This window comes from Mytilus edulis, chromosome 13 (assembly GCF_963676685.1).
Source record: "Mytilus edulis chromosome 13, xbMytEdul2.2, whole genome shotgun sequence".
Lineage (NCBI taxonomy): Eukaryota > Metazoa > Mollusca > Bivalvia > Mytilida > Mytilidae > Mytilus > Mytilus edulis.
In genome coordinates, this window is record NC_092356.1 from 55,688,369 (window position 1) to 55,708,065 (window position 19,697).

At 32.5% G+C, this 19,697-nt stretch overlaps 2 protein-coding genes across 4 annotated transcripts in view; one reads left to right on the plus strand and one right to left on the minus strand.

Moving 5' to 3' along the window:
- Positions 1–19,697, minus strand: part of LOC139502078 (monocarboxylate transporter 12-like) — a 54,491-nt gene that overhangs the window by 8,226 nt on the left and 26,568 nt on the right. Inside the window, exons 2-3 of one of the 3 annotated variants that reach the window (XM_071291420.1) lie at positions 14,546–14,604; positions 982–1,214 (exon numbers count right to left, since the gene is read on the minus strand). In XM_071291420.1, the coding sequence (XP_071147521.1) occupies positions 982–1,174 (193 nt within the window). In that variant the 5' untranslated portion in view covers positions 1,175–1,214; positions 14,546–14,604. Of the gene's footprint in view, positions 1–981; positions 1,218–14,545; positions 14,605–19,697 lie in introns of all 3 variants that reach the window. The other 2 variants (XM_071291418.1, XM_071291419.1) reach the window with 2 other exon arrangements.
- LOC139500414 (uncharacterized) lies at positions 5,153–12,440 on the plus strand. Its single transcript, XM_071289154.1, has 3 exons — positions 5,153–5,171; positions 6,469–7,017; positions 12,436–12,440. Exons 1-3 carry the CDS (start codon positions 5,153–5,155, stop codon positions 12,438–12,440), a joined length of 573 nt encoding a protein of 190 aa, XP_071145255.1.

Sequence of the window (19,697 nt, forward strand, 5' to 3'; positions counted from 1 at the left end):
CTTACTTAATGCTCTACCAGCTAATAGTATCAATTTTAATTTCTTAATTTCTTAATTTTAACCTAACCTCACCTAAGTACATCCTTAATGTCAATTTTACAAATACAAATATGACAGTCATTGTTTACAGTTTTATCTTGGTACATCTGTTAATTTCAGACTCAAATCAGTAATAAGCAAGTACCGTTTACATGCACATGACTTGCACATTGAAATTGATAAATATCAGAAATGCATAAGATTTAAAACTGTATAAAACATTATTTTAGTAGAAATCTATCAGTATTTAATATAGTGTTATCTGACTACATCTGTTCGTAAAATATAAAATAACTTAATTATTTTGGAAAGAATGTATATATCGCCAAAGGAAATTGTAAATGTTAAATTATCTTTTTCAAAATCATGCTCCTAGATTTGTTTTAATTTGTATCGATTGCATTGATTACATAGTGTACTATGTGATGCTTTCTATATTTAATGTTATATTTATTTTACCTGATACATATACTTAAGCTGTATATATTAATCGATTTTAGATAACATTTCTCATCCTAATCGTCTCTGACCACCTATTGTCCACTCAAGAAGATATGGACATTAATTTAGATTATTTTACCTGGTTTACCTGTATTTCACATATTAATACTTATATACATGTATTTATGTTAAGCATATTTTCATTATTTATCATTCCGGTGATATTCAACTGTCAAATCATTTAATAACAAAGATGCTTCCAGGTTTTTAATTAAAACATAATAAATACAATGGAGATAAATCATATATATAATTATCACCTGGAATATCTTTAACACAAAAAGTTCTTTCTAGCTTATCTATCGCTAGCTTGGAATTTCATTATTTGCACAAATGTTGAAAAGAGAATTCAATTTATACTTTCTATTATTATCAACTGAAACGCGTCAGTGGTTTCATCATATTTAATGAATCAGTAGAGATACTACCGGTAATACTCACCTGCAAAAAGCATAAGTGATAGAAATACACCTGCAATCCATGACGTCTCAAGTATACTACTTTCAAACTTTTCGATTATGATCATTTGTATCAGACCAATTGTATAAGAGAAATATCCAGATAAACAGTGTGCTCCAAAATCTCCCACTACCACAATCCATGCCCATCCACGATCAGGGGTCGTTATGATCATTTGAAAACTAGCTCCAGATGAAATTCAGTACACACTATACCTACTAGTAAAACAAATACATAAAGCCTTATTTTGATATTATCAGATTATTACATGGCATTTTTCATATCGCATGTATTATCAGCCCTAGGTTCAATATCAGCCCAAGAGCCGCATGGCTCGAGGGCTGATATTGACCGAGGGCTGATAATACATGCGATATGAAAAATGACATGTTATGATCTTTTTATCATATGCTTCAACAATGGAGGAAAATAACAGATCATATATTGATCGTTTTACGTGGTTCCCAAATAGAAGTTCAAAGATTGAAAAGTTCACGGACGTCGGACCCAAATTGAGTACATTCGATATCAAATCTTTCTACCATATGCCTCAACAGAGGAGAAAACATTTTTAATATGGACGACTCGACAAACCCCTAAAAAAAACAATATACATAGTGAACACTGTTTGGAAAAGTCAACCTTTTCAAAGTAATTTTCTAAATTATGTTTAAAACTTATAAAGAATGCATTTATTAAATAATTTGTTTGTTTGTTTGTTTTTTTTTTTTTTTTGTTATTATTTTACACAATATACTTTTCAGTATCTAAATAATTGTTTTGTACACTATTTCGTACTGTTTTTCACTGAAAACGTAGCATTGAGGTGTATTTTCCGGAATTTGCCGAGTATCACCGGAATGCCATGTGATAACGTTACGGAAAGGCATGTGATAACAATCGAAGCATGTGATAAACTTTTCATATCAGCCCGCTAAGCACCAATTCGAAAAATATGGAATTTACGTTAATTTAATGCTATTATCATACAGTAAAAATCATATGTTATTTAGTCTAAGTATATGATAAACGTTATTATTATACATGCATGATATACATTATCCCCGTTGACAGAAGGTAAACCGGTTGGATAATGGACGTTAATGATATAACTAAGAATATTAGATATTAAAAATATCGCCATGTTTACCAGTTTTAGTTTAATTTACATATATGTAAATTTTAAACAAAGGTAACTTTACAATCAATTTGTATATATTATTTGCTCTCAGCTGTCAAATTCATGTTCACCAATTTGATTCAAATTTTCATATTTTAACCATGTAAAACATTCATCCAAATTATTAAAAGTCTTAAATAAAATATTTACAGCGCATGGTTCACATAATGTGTAGCTTCGTTTCGTGTGTATCTTAATATATATAATGCATATATCAAATTAAAAACAAAAAGGTATTATGCAGTTTTCAGAAATGAATTTTTAAACACATTCGAAATTAATGAATGCTAAAAAAAATAGCAAAAGTTTAAATGATGTTAAAAGATACATATAATCATGAATAGCCAGATATAAACTACTTTCATGTATAGAAAAAAAAATTGTAAAATTTTATAATGTATGATAACATCGATGCATTCAGATTTATTATCAAAACATAATAGATACAATGGAGATTTATCAAGTCTTTAAATTATCATATAGAAAATCTTTAACACCAAAATGCTTTCTAGCTTATTAGACATTTGCGGAAACTGTCATACACCTACGATTAGACCTTTTTAACAGCTCTCGATACCAACTATTGATACTTACAGATTACAGGAGAATATTAGAGGGGTCGTATCAAAGATAAAAATCATTCATGTATAACATGCATGTACAAAACATAGTACAAATGTACTACAAATACGGTTGTAACGATGTTATCAAAAATAAAAAGAACGAATATTTTGCATACAACTTTTGTTGATTTTTTATTCTGTCTCTGTTCTTTCATTAAGTACTTAATATCATAAGTTTATAAGTTAAAAAAAATCATCTCTCTTACAAATCTTTAATCCAAATCGTCAATCTTTTTTAATTCGAAACTATTGCATTTTCGGTAATGTGATTATTGATATCTAATCAAGTTGTCCGATTTTTCCTTGGAAGTCTGCTTCGTTTGTAGACAATAATTTTCTATTTTTTGGAATGTTATTGATGACTCTACATTTTAGCAACCCCATAGTAACAAAGTTACAGATAGCAATGGCGGATCAAGAAATGTGGGGCCCACTACCTACCTAAGAGGGTGCCTGCTTCAGTCATGCTTCCGTGATTCCCTATATAACCTACCAAATGTTTCCCACAAAAGTGGGGGGGGGGGGCCACATGCCCCCTTAAATCCGCGTCTGCATAGGATATTGTAACTGGACCATATACCTGTCCATAACGTGTCCGAAGCAGTCGTACCTGTTTTTTTTATTTTACCCCCCGAATATAATATGCCCCTTTTAGAACCCTGGAATATGTTGGCCAAAGCTAAATATATTCTTTTCTATGTAGATTTAATTGTTAACGATATTATGTATCTCTTTGCTTTGTCGGAGCCTTTCAGATTTCGCGACTTGGTACTGATTTTCCGACCGAATGAAGATCATATAGTACCTCTTAATTGTTTAGGTGTTGCATTATGTGATGTTATGCTTCATTCGTGCCATGTCCATTGTCCGTACCTGCCTGTTTCTCCTTATTGTCAAAGTCTGTTTTATGATATTTCAATAAAAAAAAAATATAAACAAAATACGAAATATGACATTCGACTTTTCTAAATGTTCTGTAAATATTGTCATTGAATACACACCCAAGTTGAACACAACATGGATGAAGTTAAAAAAATAACATTATAAAGTAGGTTTAAAAGGCATCAGAGGCCAAAAAAACAGACCGTGTACAGTGATGTGCAGCCCATGTCAAACGACATAAAATAATTATCTGTTTACATATTCACAACTTTTCACAGACTATACTCAATCCAAAAATATAACTAAAGATATAAATCAGTAAATGGTTTACAACCAAAACAAGAAAACTATCGGTGTGGTAATTGAATATAAACAAACAAGTTTTTTTCTTCTTTCAATTCAATAATTGACCAGTAACAATTATATACAACCATTACTACTTTTGAGACGACCACTTACATTTTACCTGTCGTAGTCGTTGTCCACTGTAGCTGTAGACAGTTGTTGAAAAGGTCTACTAGGACTACAATTTCACTTACAGGTAACATTTAAATCATGGGTCGTCTCAAAGTGTAAACATAACTGCCGTTCCAAAACAAAATCTAACTCCTATTAAGTTTTTATTATTGCTGAACATCGGGGTTTTAAAAAAATATATGTAGCAATGTGTATATGCATCCATTATCATACGAGTATCAAGGTTGGACATAATGCAAATGAACGGAGCATAACTGTTAAATACAATTTGATAAATCTAACACAAGACTTACAAAAAGTATGAATTAACAGTAAATGTATTTTAATAACAATACTGTTCACTTTCATACCACTATTGTTTGCTGCATGATGTTTTTGAAGTTGTATGTCGCCCTGCCCCTTTTCCGTCGTAATTTACAACGCCCCGCCGTAATTTAATATCGGTTCTGTAATTCAAATTTTAGCAACACCATTTCGAGTTAATATCCTTGGAAAAATCAAAATGTTAATGGCCAACATTTATTGAACATTTTATTGAATGTAATTGAACAGTTTTGAAGCGAAAGAGTGCAAATACGATTTAAGAATTTAGATATAAATAAAGGCAACAGTAGTATACCGCTATTAGAAATTCATAAATCGATTGAGAAAAAAACAAATCCGGGTTACAAACTAAAACTGAGGGAAACGCATCAAATATAAGATAACTACTACACAACAGAAACACAACATTAAAATGTAACACACACAGAAACGAACTGTAATATAACAATGGCCATTTTCCTGACTTGGTACAAGACATTTTAAGGGGAAAAACTGGTGAGTTGAACCTGGTTTTGTGGCATTCCTCCCACTTTAATAGCTAGGGACAACACCGAATTGTACCTCTACGAATTTAAAATGTAGACAATTTAAAACGGGAACCAGACGATTTATTGAGTAATAGCCACTTCTTTAGTGCATCTATGCAGCAAAGGATTGGCCATTGCATATGTTCTTGGTTGTACAAGGTAAACTTTCACAACACATCCTTTAACAATCATTCTCAGTGATCCAGTATTAAAATTTTTCAAAAATCAAAACTGTCAACAAAATCAAAAGGACTACCAAAAGCACGTAATTTATCTAAAACATCCAAAGAATGGTTTACCCTAAAAAAAAATAGGTAGTACCACCATTTCCATATATTTCATTGCAAAAGTTATCATCAGTTTAGTAGCCAGTACTTCGGTACTGACAGTGACATGATTTATAACAAACCTTTCTAAATTTTTCCGTTTATAAATTTTGAAATTCTAAAGAAACTAAGGTTTCAACTCCCTCAGGCAAGTTGACCTTAGATGGATTTTGGTTTTTTTTATGGTTTTATCTTTGTCATATAGCTCTTCAACTGTTTCGGTACTTATACATCCTCGGCTTTCAAATCTTTGGCTTTGAGTGTTCCTGATGAAGATAAATCCAGAAAAACGCTTCGGACGGATAAATTATTAAACGTGTTGTTTTCAATTTTTTATTGATAGGTTCTTTTATAATAGTTAAGGAACTAGTTAAAAGCACTGAAAGATAATTTGTAGTTTGCCGAGATGAAACGATATTTTTTCTGTGTGTGTTACATTTTAGTGTTATGTTTCTGTTGTGTCATAGTTCTCCTCTTATATTTGATGTGTTTCCCTCAGTTTTAGTTTGTAACCCAGATTTATTTTTTCTCAATCGATTAATGAAGTTCGACCAGCGGTATACTACTGTTGCCTTTATTGATGAAAAAGTAAAAGACTGAAAAGGAGTTTGTAACATAAATATGTTGAAATAAGCCTATCAAACGCCTATGCTTTGTATATTGAATATGATAGTTGTTATCAAATATTTAGTTTCAATGTAAGTTGTCGTTTGTTTTTGTTGAACTTCAGTGTTCCTGTGTTTTCCTATTATAGGTGATGTGTTTCCTCGGTTTTGGTTTGTGACCTGGATTTGTTTTCTCTCAATCTATTCATGGCACCGGTATTCTACTGTTACGTTTATTTATATATTTGTTTTTGTTACCTTACATTATATGTATTCGACAAAACCTTGCGAATTTTGGGTCATCAACTTCTTACTTCATGTACTTGGTATGATATTGAAACTTTTGTTTTATTTTAACGTCAATAATGATTCTTGGGTAGACGAAAAGCGCATCGGCGTACAAAATAATAACATCAAAGGTCAAATGCAATCATTCAGTTTGTTTTCGAACATAATGAATAAATAATGATTAAGCAGTATAAACATCGTAGATCTCTATTCTCCTCAACATCTGTAATTAATCAGATACAAATGATAGTCACGATGATGATCATGGTAGTCACGAAGATGATCATGATAGTCATGAAGATGATCATGATAGTCACGACGATGCTAATGATAGTCACGACGATGCTCATGATAATCACGACGATGCTCATGATTGTCACGACGATGATCATGATAGTCACGACGATTATCATTATAGTCACGAAGATGATCATGATAGTCACAACAATGATCATTATAGTCACGACGATGATCATGATAGTCACGACGATGATCATGATAGTCACGACGATGCTCATGATAGTCACTACGGTGCTCATAATGGTCACGACGATGCTCTTGATAGTCACGACGATGATCATGGTAGTCACGACGATGCTCATGATAGTCACTACGATGCTCATGATAGTCACGACGATGCTTATGATAGTCACGACGATGCTCATGATAGTCATTACTATGCTGATGATAGTCACGACGATGCTCATGGTAGTCATGACAATGATCATGATAGTCACTATTATGGTGACGAGGATCACCATCATGATAATCATCAAAGTTATCAAGGTAAGAAACAGCATCTTATTTTTATCTTTATCACTTACATTCTATAGTCGCAGCATTTAAGATATCATCATTGACTTGGCCTGTTACATGGTTTTGAATTTGTTTTGATTTAAGTGTCACTGGTGAGTCTTACTAGGGCCAAACGCAGTCTAAATCATTTTCCGGATTTCATCAACATAATAATAGTATTGGAAACAAAGCATGCAACAACAAGGACCCATCAAACTGATAACAGTATAGAAAACAAAGCATGCAAAAACAAGGACCCATCAAACTGATAACAGTATAGGAAACAAAGCATGCAAAAACAAGGACCCATCAAACTGATAATAGTATTGGAAACAAAGCATGCAAAAACAAGGACCCATCAAACTGATAACAGTATAGGAAACAAAAAATGCAAAAACAAGGACCCATCAAACTGATAACAGTATAGGAAACAAAAAATGCAAAAACAAGGACCCATCAAACTGATAACAGTATTGGAAACAAAGCATGCAAAAACAAGGACCCATCAAACTGATAAAAGTATTGGAAACAAAGCATGCAAAAACAAGGACCCATCAAACTGATAATAGTATTGGAAACAAAGCATGCAAAAACAAGGACCCATCAAACTGATAACAGTATTGGAAACAAAGCATGCAAAAACAAGGACCCATCAAACTGATAACAGTATAGAAAACAAAGCATGCAAAAACAAGGACCCATCAAACTGATAACAGTATTGGAAACAAAGCATGCAAAAACAAGGACCCATCAAACTGATAACAGTATAGGAAACAAAGCATGCAAAATCAAGGACCCATCAAACTGATAACAGTATTGGAAACAAAGCATGCAAAAACAAGGACCCATCAAACTGATAACAGTATAGGAAACAAAGCATGCAAAATCAAGGACCCATCAAACTGATAATAGTATAGGAAACAAAAAATGCAAAAACAAGGACCCATCAAACTGATAACAGTATTGGAAACAAAGCATGCAAAAACAAGGACCCATCAAACTGATAACAGTATAGGAAACAAAGCATGCAAAATCAAGGACCCATCAAACTGATAACAGTATTGGAAACAAAGCATGCAAAAGCAAGGACCCATCAAACTGATAACAGTATTGGAAACAAAGCATGCAAAAACAAGGACCCATCAAACTGATAACAGTATTGGAAACAAAGCATGCAAAAACAAGGACCCATCAAACTGATAACAGTATAGGAAACAAAGCATGCAAAAACAAGGACCCATCAAACTGATAACAGTATAGGAAACAAAAAAATGCAAAAACAAGGACCCATCAAACTGATAAAAGTATAGGAAACAAAAAAATGCAAAAACAAGGACCCATCAAACTGATAACAGTATAGGAAACAAAGCATGCAAAAACAAGGACCCATCAAACTGATAACAGTATAGGAAACAAAAAATGCAAAAACTGATAACAGTCTAAATCATTTTCCGGATTTTATCAACATAATAACAGTATTGGAAACAAAGCATGCAAAAACAAGGACCCATAAAACTGATAACAGTATTGGAAACAAAGCATGCAAAAACAAGGACCCATAAAACTGATAACAGTATTGGAAACAAAGCATGCAAAAACAAGGACCCATCAAACTGATAAAAGTATAGGAAACAAAAAATGCAAAAAGTGATAAAAGTATAGGAAACAAAAAATGCAAAAACAAGGACCCATCAAACTGATAAAAGTATTGGAAACAAAGCATGCAAAAACAAGGACCCATCAAACTGATAACAGTATAGGAAACAAAGCATGCAAAAACAAGGACCCATCAAACTGATTAAAGTATAGGAAACAAAGCATGCAAAAACTGATAACTGCATTGGAAACAAAGCATGCAAAAACAAGGACCCATCAAACTGATAAAAGTATTGGAAACAAAGCATGCAAAAACAAGGACCCATCCAACTGATAAAAGTATAGGAAACAAAAAAATGCAAAAACAAGGACCCATCAAACTGATAAAAGTATAGGAAACAAAAAAATGCATAAACAAGGACCCATCAAACTGATAACAGTATAGGCAACAAAGCATGCAAAAACAAGGACCCATAAAAAAAACTCGAATGTAAAATGTCAAGTACTCTAGCAGGGTTACATGTAACAGATAATGCTCCACATGTAACACGCAAATAATCTCTTAAATATTCTTGAAACACCTAGTAAAATTTATTTTGCTTAAAGTTCGTTACGGCTGACACGTACACTTCACTCGTTTTGATAAATAGTATTGCCCAAATAGAAAAAAAACTGACATTTTTCTACATAAGAAAATGCCTGTACCAATTCAGGAATATGACAGATGTTATCCATTCGTTTGATGTGTTTGAGCTTTTGATTTTGCCAGTTCGATTAGGGACTTTCAGTTTTGAATTTTCCACGGAGTTCAGTATTTTTGTGATTTTACTTTTTCCTGACTTGGTACAGACAGGTTTTTTTTAATACAAATGGTGTATTAAATCCTGGTTTCATAGCTAGCTTAACCACTCACTTGTTTGACAATTGTATAGAACTCCATTATGTTTGCACCAATATGTGAGTAAACACACATTGTCAAAGAGAATAGGTAAAAATATCAAAATTGGGGTACAACAGTCAACATTATGTTACAATCTTCATCACTGTAAAAACGAACAAATATTTCGACATAGAAAATCAAAATGGCATATAAACACACTATTGGCAAAATACATAAGCAAAAATGAAAGACTATAATACAAAAATGACTGTAGCATTATAAAGTATATCACATTTATAGTGATTAAGATTAACGACTGAGCTGAAACATTAACTGTGTTAATTAGTCAGATTAACTGTATTCGTAGCCTAAATAAACACAATCATTTGTAAAATCCCATGCACAATAGTTTCAATGATTAAAAAACTTTAGTTCAAAAAGTCTACGTACAAGAATACGAAGCGAAATTGCTCTTTGCGGTTAATTGTAATTTCGCTCGAAGAACGGTAACTTGCGTTCACTGAAAATACTTTCAATGTTGAACCAACCATGCAATAGCAATAAAAAGCTTATCATAGATACCAGGATTACAATTTTGTATTTGCGCACAATGTGCGTTTTGTCTACAAAAGACCCACCAGTTACGCTATTCCTGAGGTAGAAAAGCCTTAGTAATGTATAACTATGACACCCATCAGTTCTTATACGTCTAGACAATCTTTTAAAAACCATCAGACTTAGTGACAGGGTTGTTCTAATAGAATCATTTTTGTTTTAAACCCCGAATCTGGCACCCGTAAAGTGCTTTTTTGGTAGCATACTTGGCAAATAATCTTTGCACTCCATACAGATTCGCATACAGACGGATAAATACTGGAGGGTATGACGGACGCAGTGGTTTCTCTTAAGATCCGGCACTCTTTTCATGTAAAATCTATGATTTTCATCGAATTGTACACTTAAATATCAATGCGTTGCTTTATTAACCATGTTAAATGGCATAAAAGGTTCTTTGTATAAGAATACATCTGGCTTTGTCGGCTATTTCCCAGGAAATGTTTCAATCGATTGCAACTAATTATTTCAGTAAAATCATAAGTTAATTATGAATGAAGATATTGACCTACATTTGAATCACTTAAAGTTAGAATGTTCTTGTATGACCATAGAATGAACCTTCTTTCTGCTCAAAAATATATTTGTTGATTATTGATCTTTATAGTGCATATACTGTTATATGTATAGTGTTAATGATATTATCAACGCGTACGTAGTTTAACATGATGACAGGACAAAAAAAAGACGCACATGAAAACGCTACACAAAATCTAAAATTTGAGCAGCAAGAACATTGGCAAATTCCGAGGGTTAACATTTCCTGTCGCTCAAGGTGGTTATAAATTACAAAACGGTGATAGAGAGCATGTGGCGGTGCCGTAAATGAAGAGCGATACGATTTGGATATAATTGGTGATTTTTGTGAAACAATTTAATATTCCATAAATGTCAGCAAAACAATGACAAGAAAGAAAAAAATAAATAATTATTATTGACAGGTAGATTTTTGTGTCATATGTAGTCTTCGCTACGAATTGCTGAAACATACATCTGCTATCTTCTGTAATTGCTGCACAAATTGACTTGTATAGATCTTCACTGTGGCGTAGATGTAGATTTTAAAGGTACTTCGTAAAAACCCGCGCATTATTCGTTTTAACAAACAAAAACAGTATGCGACAGATCTTATGACATGTTTCGAGTAAATAATTAACTCTAAGCAAACACGTTAAAAATTAAAATCGGCCCCGATGTACTGATCTGTTTTAGAGCAAGCTTTTCATCATCTTCATGTATAATATTTGCCTTAAAAGTTTTCTTGTCATTGGTTGAAGGAATGCAGCAATCGTGTTGAGGTCAAATTTACCATCAACTACACTTTGTTTTGTTGGCGTCTTCGTTCCAGTTATTTGTATGTTTGTTTGAATTTTTTAGTCATTTGTGTTGAATGTCGGAATATCTGTTTACACAGTTTGGCTGATAGATCGCAATTAAAATCACATTAACATATTCTGTCTGTTTGTGTTTCACACCTAACTTTGTTAATATAACAGAAATATTAACAACTATTATGAGAAGGAGATATAGCTAATTTGAAGCAAGGTTTAATCCACCTTTTTGGGAAAATGCCTGTACAAATTCATGAATATGAAGGTTATTTCTACATTCGATCATTTGGTTGATAACGTTTGATTTGATCAGTTTGTATTACCCCTTTTGAATACATAAGCTTGTTTCGTTTTTACTTATTGCTGACTTAAATGTAGTAAAAGTAGGTCACTAAGCTTGGATTTTTTCGTATAATCACATTTAACTGACATGTAAATTGTGTTTATCAGTTTTTGCAATCTAAACATTAACATTTTGTTTCTGTTGCTATTTGATTGCGTTATTTTTTCCATTCATCATTTGTAAGATGATTTAAGACATAATCAGAACTGGAAAATAAACTTAACATTGTTTTCAATAAAAATTATACAACATTTAAAAGAATAAAGAAATAATCAAATGTATTGCGGTTGCAACTCAAATCTGAGCTTTTTTTTCATGAGGAAAATGGAAAGGGCACACAACAAAGTAATGCTTGATAGTCAATTTAAAACTATAACAGATTAAGGATTTAAAACTTAGATCATGTTAAACAGACAGCAACCCGACAAAAGAATACAAAATGACCCAAGGCTACCAATGGGTCTACATGTAAAGAGAAAATCCCACTATCAGAGGTGGGCAATGAACTTTGCATTTTTCAATTGAGAAGAGCTAATTGCATTGTGGTTTTCAGTATTACTTCTAGGTATCATATTCATCTTATTAAATCTTTATTGCTTATTAATATTTAATCAATTAATGTCATTATAAAATGCATTTTGTAGATTAACTAAATTATCCAATGGGCCAGTGTTCATTAAATTATCAGAAATTCAATATTTTCAATTGCCATGGATTCATATAAGGGAACAGTCATTATTTACCAGCTTGGGGGGGGGAATTCTTTAGCGAAATGAACGAAATAAAAATGTACCCCCCAGTCATATTGTAAATTTAAAAATGACCCCCCCCCCCCCAAATGTAGTTAATAAAAAACTTTGACCCCCCCCCCCCCCCATCTGGTGCTATTATTTATCAATGATTTAAACCATTTAATTAACAGCATATTTTTATTGTAAGATGAAAACATGCATTTATAAACATATTTACACAACATCACAAGTTTTAAATATAAACAACGAAACATGACTAACCTATTCTTGTTCAACTTCTTCACCACTTTCACTCACATCTTCCATATGATCACTCATTTCTCTGTTACTTTCACTTTCATCTGAATCTTTCTCACTTTCATCTCGACACTCTCGGGACTCCCTGTCTCTAACATTCATGACTGCTTTCATACAACGCCCAGTATCTCTCTTCAACACTGTCACATACATTTTCAAGGATGAGACACTTGGCTGTGTGTGTGAAAACATTTTTTTCAAATAAAACAAAGAGAGCTTTTGCAAGTTTTACCCCTATGTTACAAACTTGATCAATATCAATGTTATTTGTTTCATTCTCAACTGTATTTTTACATATGTATTGTAATCCATTGATATTGGAAGTAAATGTAAATTCATCATTTGATACTGTCAAATTAAGAAACAATTCTTTCTTTGAAACATTACACTGCCGCAAGAAATGTATGTTACTTTATCAAAAGGGTGCATGGAATAACCATGATAACAGCAAACTAGTCCTTTATCAACATCCAATATCTTGTCCCGAAAAACATTTTTATCTGGTTGATGTTCAAAAAAAGATGAATAAATCTCAAAAGCATCTTGGAATTCTATAAGTGTGCTGCACTCAAGATGATCTAAAACAGCAAGTAATGCCAGCAGAGAACGAAAATCAAACTTTGAGTTTTGTGCTTCATACATGTATCCATTTAATTTTTGTCGATTTTCAAAAAATGTAGAGCATGATGGAGAGAAATCCGAATATCATTTTCACAATATTTTGTTTGAAGTTTTCTTTTTAAAATCGTTTTTCTATATAAGGCTTACGTTGAAATATTTTAGCATTTTCCTTCTTTTCTCTATCCATCTTTAATTAAAATAAGACTGTGTTGATAAACAAATTGCATAAAGTCAATATTATCTCCCAAAGAGGCCAGCCCACTCACTATGTAACTGATTTGTAGGGATGGCCGGGCAGCTGGAATAGGTCACTATTTCATGCTCTATTATGTATTAAAAGGGTGAGACATTCAGATTAAATGTAGCATTAGGCAAAGATTATTGCTTGATCGTATCACACTTATCTGATACTAATCAGATGTCAGTATTTATTTTTGATGCAGAACCACAGTCATAAATACATCAGATATTTGTCAAACTAATTTATATCTATTTAACTTCCCATGTGGTATATCCTCTTGTGCTAGTCATTGATGCTATAAATCCAATTATTAGAAGCATGTATACATGAACCAAGATAACACATATAAAAAGCAATTCCACAGTGTCAAGAAAGGAGAACATAAAATTTTGTAGTTGTTGAAAATTCTGTTTGAAAAAAATTGACCCCCCCCCCCCCCATTTAATATTGGAACATTTTTTTTGACCCCCCCCCCAATATGTTCATCAAAAATATTTTGACCCCCCCAAAAATTACCCCCCCCCCCCCCCCCCCCCAAGCTGGTAAATAATGACTGTTCCCTAATTGGTAACCTGTGGCATAACCACCAATGATGTATAGCCAGTCAAAGGTCGTGAAAAACCTCTCGTCATCACCACCAATGAAATAATATAGTTGAACTTACCGGATGTTTTTATATCAGCGTTGCATCATTCAAATGGAGCTGAACAAGTATATATCTTGCAATACAAATTTAATGTAAGAAACATTTACAATACTAATATGATAAAAATATTTTACACTCTTTTATTTGCTCATGTAAGCATGAATACTAGATCTGCAAATGTTAGAAAAATGACTTACTATCAAAGCGTTAGGCACCTGACGGAGCAACTTTTGAATAACTACCAAGAATATACCACCTACAATAAACAAATATGATTATGTCGACGTAAATATACAGCCATTCATCGACCTCATTTTAAGGTTCGATGAAGTCGAGGGGATATTATCAATACTTGGATTTTTTTCGTTACAGTGGTATGATATGTATATTAGGCGAGTGACTTTAACCATGAAATTAAATTTTTAATGCACCTACCTAACACACGGCTAAATCATATATCATTTGAACGCTACAAATCTGTACTATCTGTTTTGCCCGGTCGTAAAAAAATCGTACGATGCAATTTCCGTCAAATCAAAATCAAAGGCCAAGGACGAATAAGGGCATATTGGTTAAGATTTCAACTTGATTGCATAATATGACTTTTATATACTTAATTCACATATGCAAACAATTTAAACTTTTAGCAAAGAGATTAATAGTCATTAATCAAATGTATTTTTATATATTTAAAGCGTGTTTTTGATAGACAGCACATGTTCCTGAAATTCGAGTAAAAGTTAAGAAAATGTGCAAAAACACAAATTTTTCTTTCTGATGCAACTGCTAATCACTTTAAACTAAGTAAAACCCTGTAATGACTATCAAAGAAGTTTTTGACATCATAAATTTCCTAAAATTATGCTTACTTTTAATCAAACAGCAAACCAAACAACCCATACAGTTGCCCCAAATACCGCCATCTGCGAAAAACACCTTTTAAGCATTTCTTGCAATTTAAACATTGTATGTGGTCAAAATAAGAATTAATAAACAAATTCTAAAGAATCTGAAAAATTCAAAGTAAAAAATAAGTGCGCGAATCATACTATTGCTTGAAATAAAGGGGGCGAAACTAGTGATTGCAATATGCATTGAAACTACCCGACAGAAATGAACATCTTTCGACTTTTCTAATTGTTTGATTTGTAGCTTCATCATAAACATTGATATAGTAAAAAACCCTTTTATTTATTTAATGTGAACCATAAAAAAAGGAAATTGACAATCTAGACAAAAATAAATAGAAAAATAATTGATGAAAATTGAAATTTCAAAGAATTGAAAACCAGGAAACAAATTATAAAACTTTACTTCTTGATTGATTAAATTGCGTTGTTCATTGTTTAAATGCATTAATACAGCAAATAAGAATAATTTTGAAGAAAAAAAATCCATTAATACGCAACGATTCTAGTTACAACTAGACTTCCGGAATAGCTTGAATGACTAGTCCATTTTTCATACGAGGATGAATTCATGCAAGAGTTTCTGATGAGGACTGGAAAGAAGCACCATCATCTTGAAATTTCACTTTCAACTATATAGATGATGTCATCTCACTGAATAGTACCAAATTTGTGACAATGTTGGACTCATAATTTCCATTGAAATTGAAAATAAAAGACTCAACAGATATAGTTTACTCTATCACGTATCTTAAAAACGACGATGAGGGTTGGTTGAGAACAAGTTTAACGACAATAGAGATGAGCATAAATCAACCAATAAAAACACTCCTTACTACCAAATTATAAATTAGTAATTTCTATGTAGCAACATTATAGCAACGCCTGCATATCTAAACTACTAAAGGAGGAGACCGAATTCATTGAGCCTCAACTCCTCTGAGACAATAACAAGTCGGAAATATTTATGATATGTCGTATAAATGTAGGGTTTTGCATTTCCTTAATTTGTCTTTGAATGCTCAGTCGACGTACTGCCCCGAAATTAAATGAAACTATTTATCTAAACACTTTCCGCGCGATTTCGCGGCATCTTCTTGTGGAGTATATTTCTCCAAGTTGAGACAATTTTCTAGAGCTTGCATGTACGTTCACGATTTGTTTTTCGTGATAGTGCGTAACTGCTCACAATGAGGTTAAATAAAGGCAACTATAGTATACCGCTATTCAAAAGTCATCAATCGATTTACTAGAAACTGAAACAAATCCGGGTCACAAACCAAAAACGAGGAATACGCATCAACTATATATATACAGGAGGAACACAACGGTATAACAGAAACACTGAACTTCTACAAAAACAAACGCCAACATACAAAGAAACAGATTATTCGATACCAACTGCCATATGCCTGACTTTGTACTGGACATTTGAAGAAAAGTGGTGGTTTGAACATGGTTTTGAACCAAAGTTCAAATGCAAAGTTGGAATCATCCCTTTGAAAATTTGATGGACGCCACTACGAGTTGGTTGACAATTATAAAATATTTGTTTCGCCAGATGACGACTGATAAGTTCCAATCGACATTACCAAAATACCGTCATATCTGCCTTGTATGACACCTACCCACTAAGGCTTGGCACCGAGTTAGTAATTAAATGAGCCACAAGACGGGTGTCACATGTGGAACATGATCTGCTTACCCTTTTGGAGTCCCTGAATTCACCCCAAATATTTTTGGGTTTTTTTTGTTACTCGATCTGTAGTTTTATATGTTGTGTTTTGTATACTGTTGCTTTGTCGTGTTTGTTTTTTTGGCCGTTTTGTCAGTTCGTTTTCAATTATGAGTTTGATGTCCCTTTGATATATTTCGTCACTATTCAAGTAGTCAAAGGTTTTAAAATTGTAGATCATTGTAGCTAAATGTATCATAATAACGATTTTGTTCTATATATACATCACCGTGAGCAAATTAACTTGTTTTCGAGGATATTTGTCTTATTGCGTTATTCTTTTTCACTTTACTTTGAGGCGATTTTTTTGCCGATTTTCATTACTGCAAGTTAATGTCTTTAAAGTAAATTAATACCAAAAGGACAATCAACATCTTAAACCATGAATTAGATAAACTTAATTAAAACCATGAACAAAATAAAATTAAAGTCTAAGAGACGAACAACAGTCCACAAATTCAGCACACCATGAAAACGATCACTGCCTAAAACAGCGAATGATCTTATGTGGTCAGGAAGGGTATTCAAGTTTTTCATTTTTTTATTTCACAACTGCTTATAGTGTTTTGCATACACAATGACCTGCATTTGTATTTTAAAAGTTTATGTTGAAAATACTCAAAGCATATTTTATTCAAATAATTAAAGCGATTAAACTTCTAAACACACTTCATATTACTAACACGGTTTTAGACTAAATAAGAAGCAGCAGCATTATATTTTGTTCGTTTACATCCCTATTTAGACAACCAAGTGTTTCTAAGCAATGTTACTTTTTTTTAATGTTACCTACGATTTAGTCGAAAAGTCATATTTGCATTTAAACATGATTACAAAAAGTTAATACGTTTGACTTCGTAAAAAACACATTTTTACCTCAATTAGCTCATATATATTTTTTTTTCGAACTTCAAATACCCCTATTTGTATTATGGAAAATCATTCTCCTCCCTGATATTGACAATAAGCGATGTGCTATCTTAACATAGAATAACAAAAAGATCGCTATTTGCATATGGCAGATTTTTGGGCAACTGCAAACACTTCAATAGAAGGCTGTTCTATGAACAATAATTAATAATTGCATCTTAAAATTCAAAACAAATATTCCCTGACCTAAAACATATACATTTATCTATTTTTTAGCATACAAATATCGATTCCCTATAAGATATATTTTGCTTTTGGAACAATTTTTTATTTTTTTAAGATTTGCGATAAATTTCAATTTTAGGGAGATATTGCGCATCTAACCTGTATTTTTTTGTGATTTAGAAATAATGTATCATGTTCCATAAAGTTCATATGATCTTTTGAAAAATTTTATGGTACAAGAATTAGAAAATGGCTTTTTGTTTAGTAATCGCAAAAATTGAAATGTTTATTCATGACCTTTGACCTTGATTTAACAAAAAATGCACCGTACGATTTTTTTACGACCGGGCAAAACAGAAAGTACAGATTATTAGCTTTCGAATGATATATAATACAGCCGTGTGTTAGGTGGGTGCATTAAAGTCGTTAACTAAGCGTCTTTTTGAAATAAGTCACTCGCCTATATCACATGGAATAAAACAGAAGATAACGACATAGATTTTTTATTAATACCTATAGAAAATGTATGGGTACCAAAACTAATAATTGGAAACAGTAACCAGAAAAGGACAATATTTACTTTTGATAATGATTTTGATCAAAAAACGAATCTAGTTAGATATGAACATAATGGGGCAGCTACAGTTTGGGCAGGAGGTGTTTTTGATATTGCATGCGAAGCGAACATGTATTATTTTCCTTTTGATACTCAGACCTGTAGTATTGAATTGTATGAAGAATTTTTTGGAATATCTATCTCTATCACAAATGAAACTTATCAAACAGCTCCGAGTTCTGAATGGAAAATTAGAAATGTGTTAACTATATCATCGCCCCCTAGTATGAGTTCTGTGGTGGTAAACATACATATTCAATTTGAACGTAAGCCGCTTTTTCTTTGTATAAGTTTAGTTTTTCCGGTTTTTCTTGTAAGTTTTGTGAATGTATTTGTCTTTATTTTGCCGATTGATTCTGGAGAACGAACCTCCCTTGCAGTTACTTTGTTTTTAACCTTCGTTGTGGTAATAACAATGGTTGCTGACATACTTCCGCCAAGTAGCCACGTGAGTGTTTTCCAGATATTGCTGTTTATAAAAGTTATAACCAGTGTTCTTACAACTATAATGGCGATTATAACCATTTCTGTATATAACAAAAATGAAAATGATATTTACTGGTTAATGATTCTATATAAAAGTGTTTTTGGAAAATGCAAATGCAAAAGCCTTCAACAGGAGCATAGCTCCCTATTTTCCTCCGAATCTCATGGACGTCAAGAAGAAACTACGACCGAAGTTCGCTTACGTCATCAGCAAATCCGAATCGATGTTCCAGGACGGAAACAGCAAATCCACTCTGATGTTCCAGGGTGTTCAGGGCAAATGCCCAACGATATTCGTGAAAGCCAACAGCTAGTTCCAACCGATATTCAAAAACTTCTAGAATGTAATTGGAAATTGCTTGCACATAAAATCAATGGATGCTGTATTACCGTTCTGATTTTAGAACTGTTATTTGAAATGGTAGCTTTAACCGTTATATTCGTAAGAAAGAGTTCCTAAATTCTGTATTCCTTAATTAGCTACAACAAGAAGTCCATCGCTAGGTCTC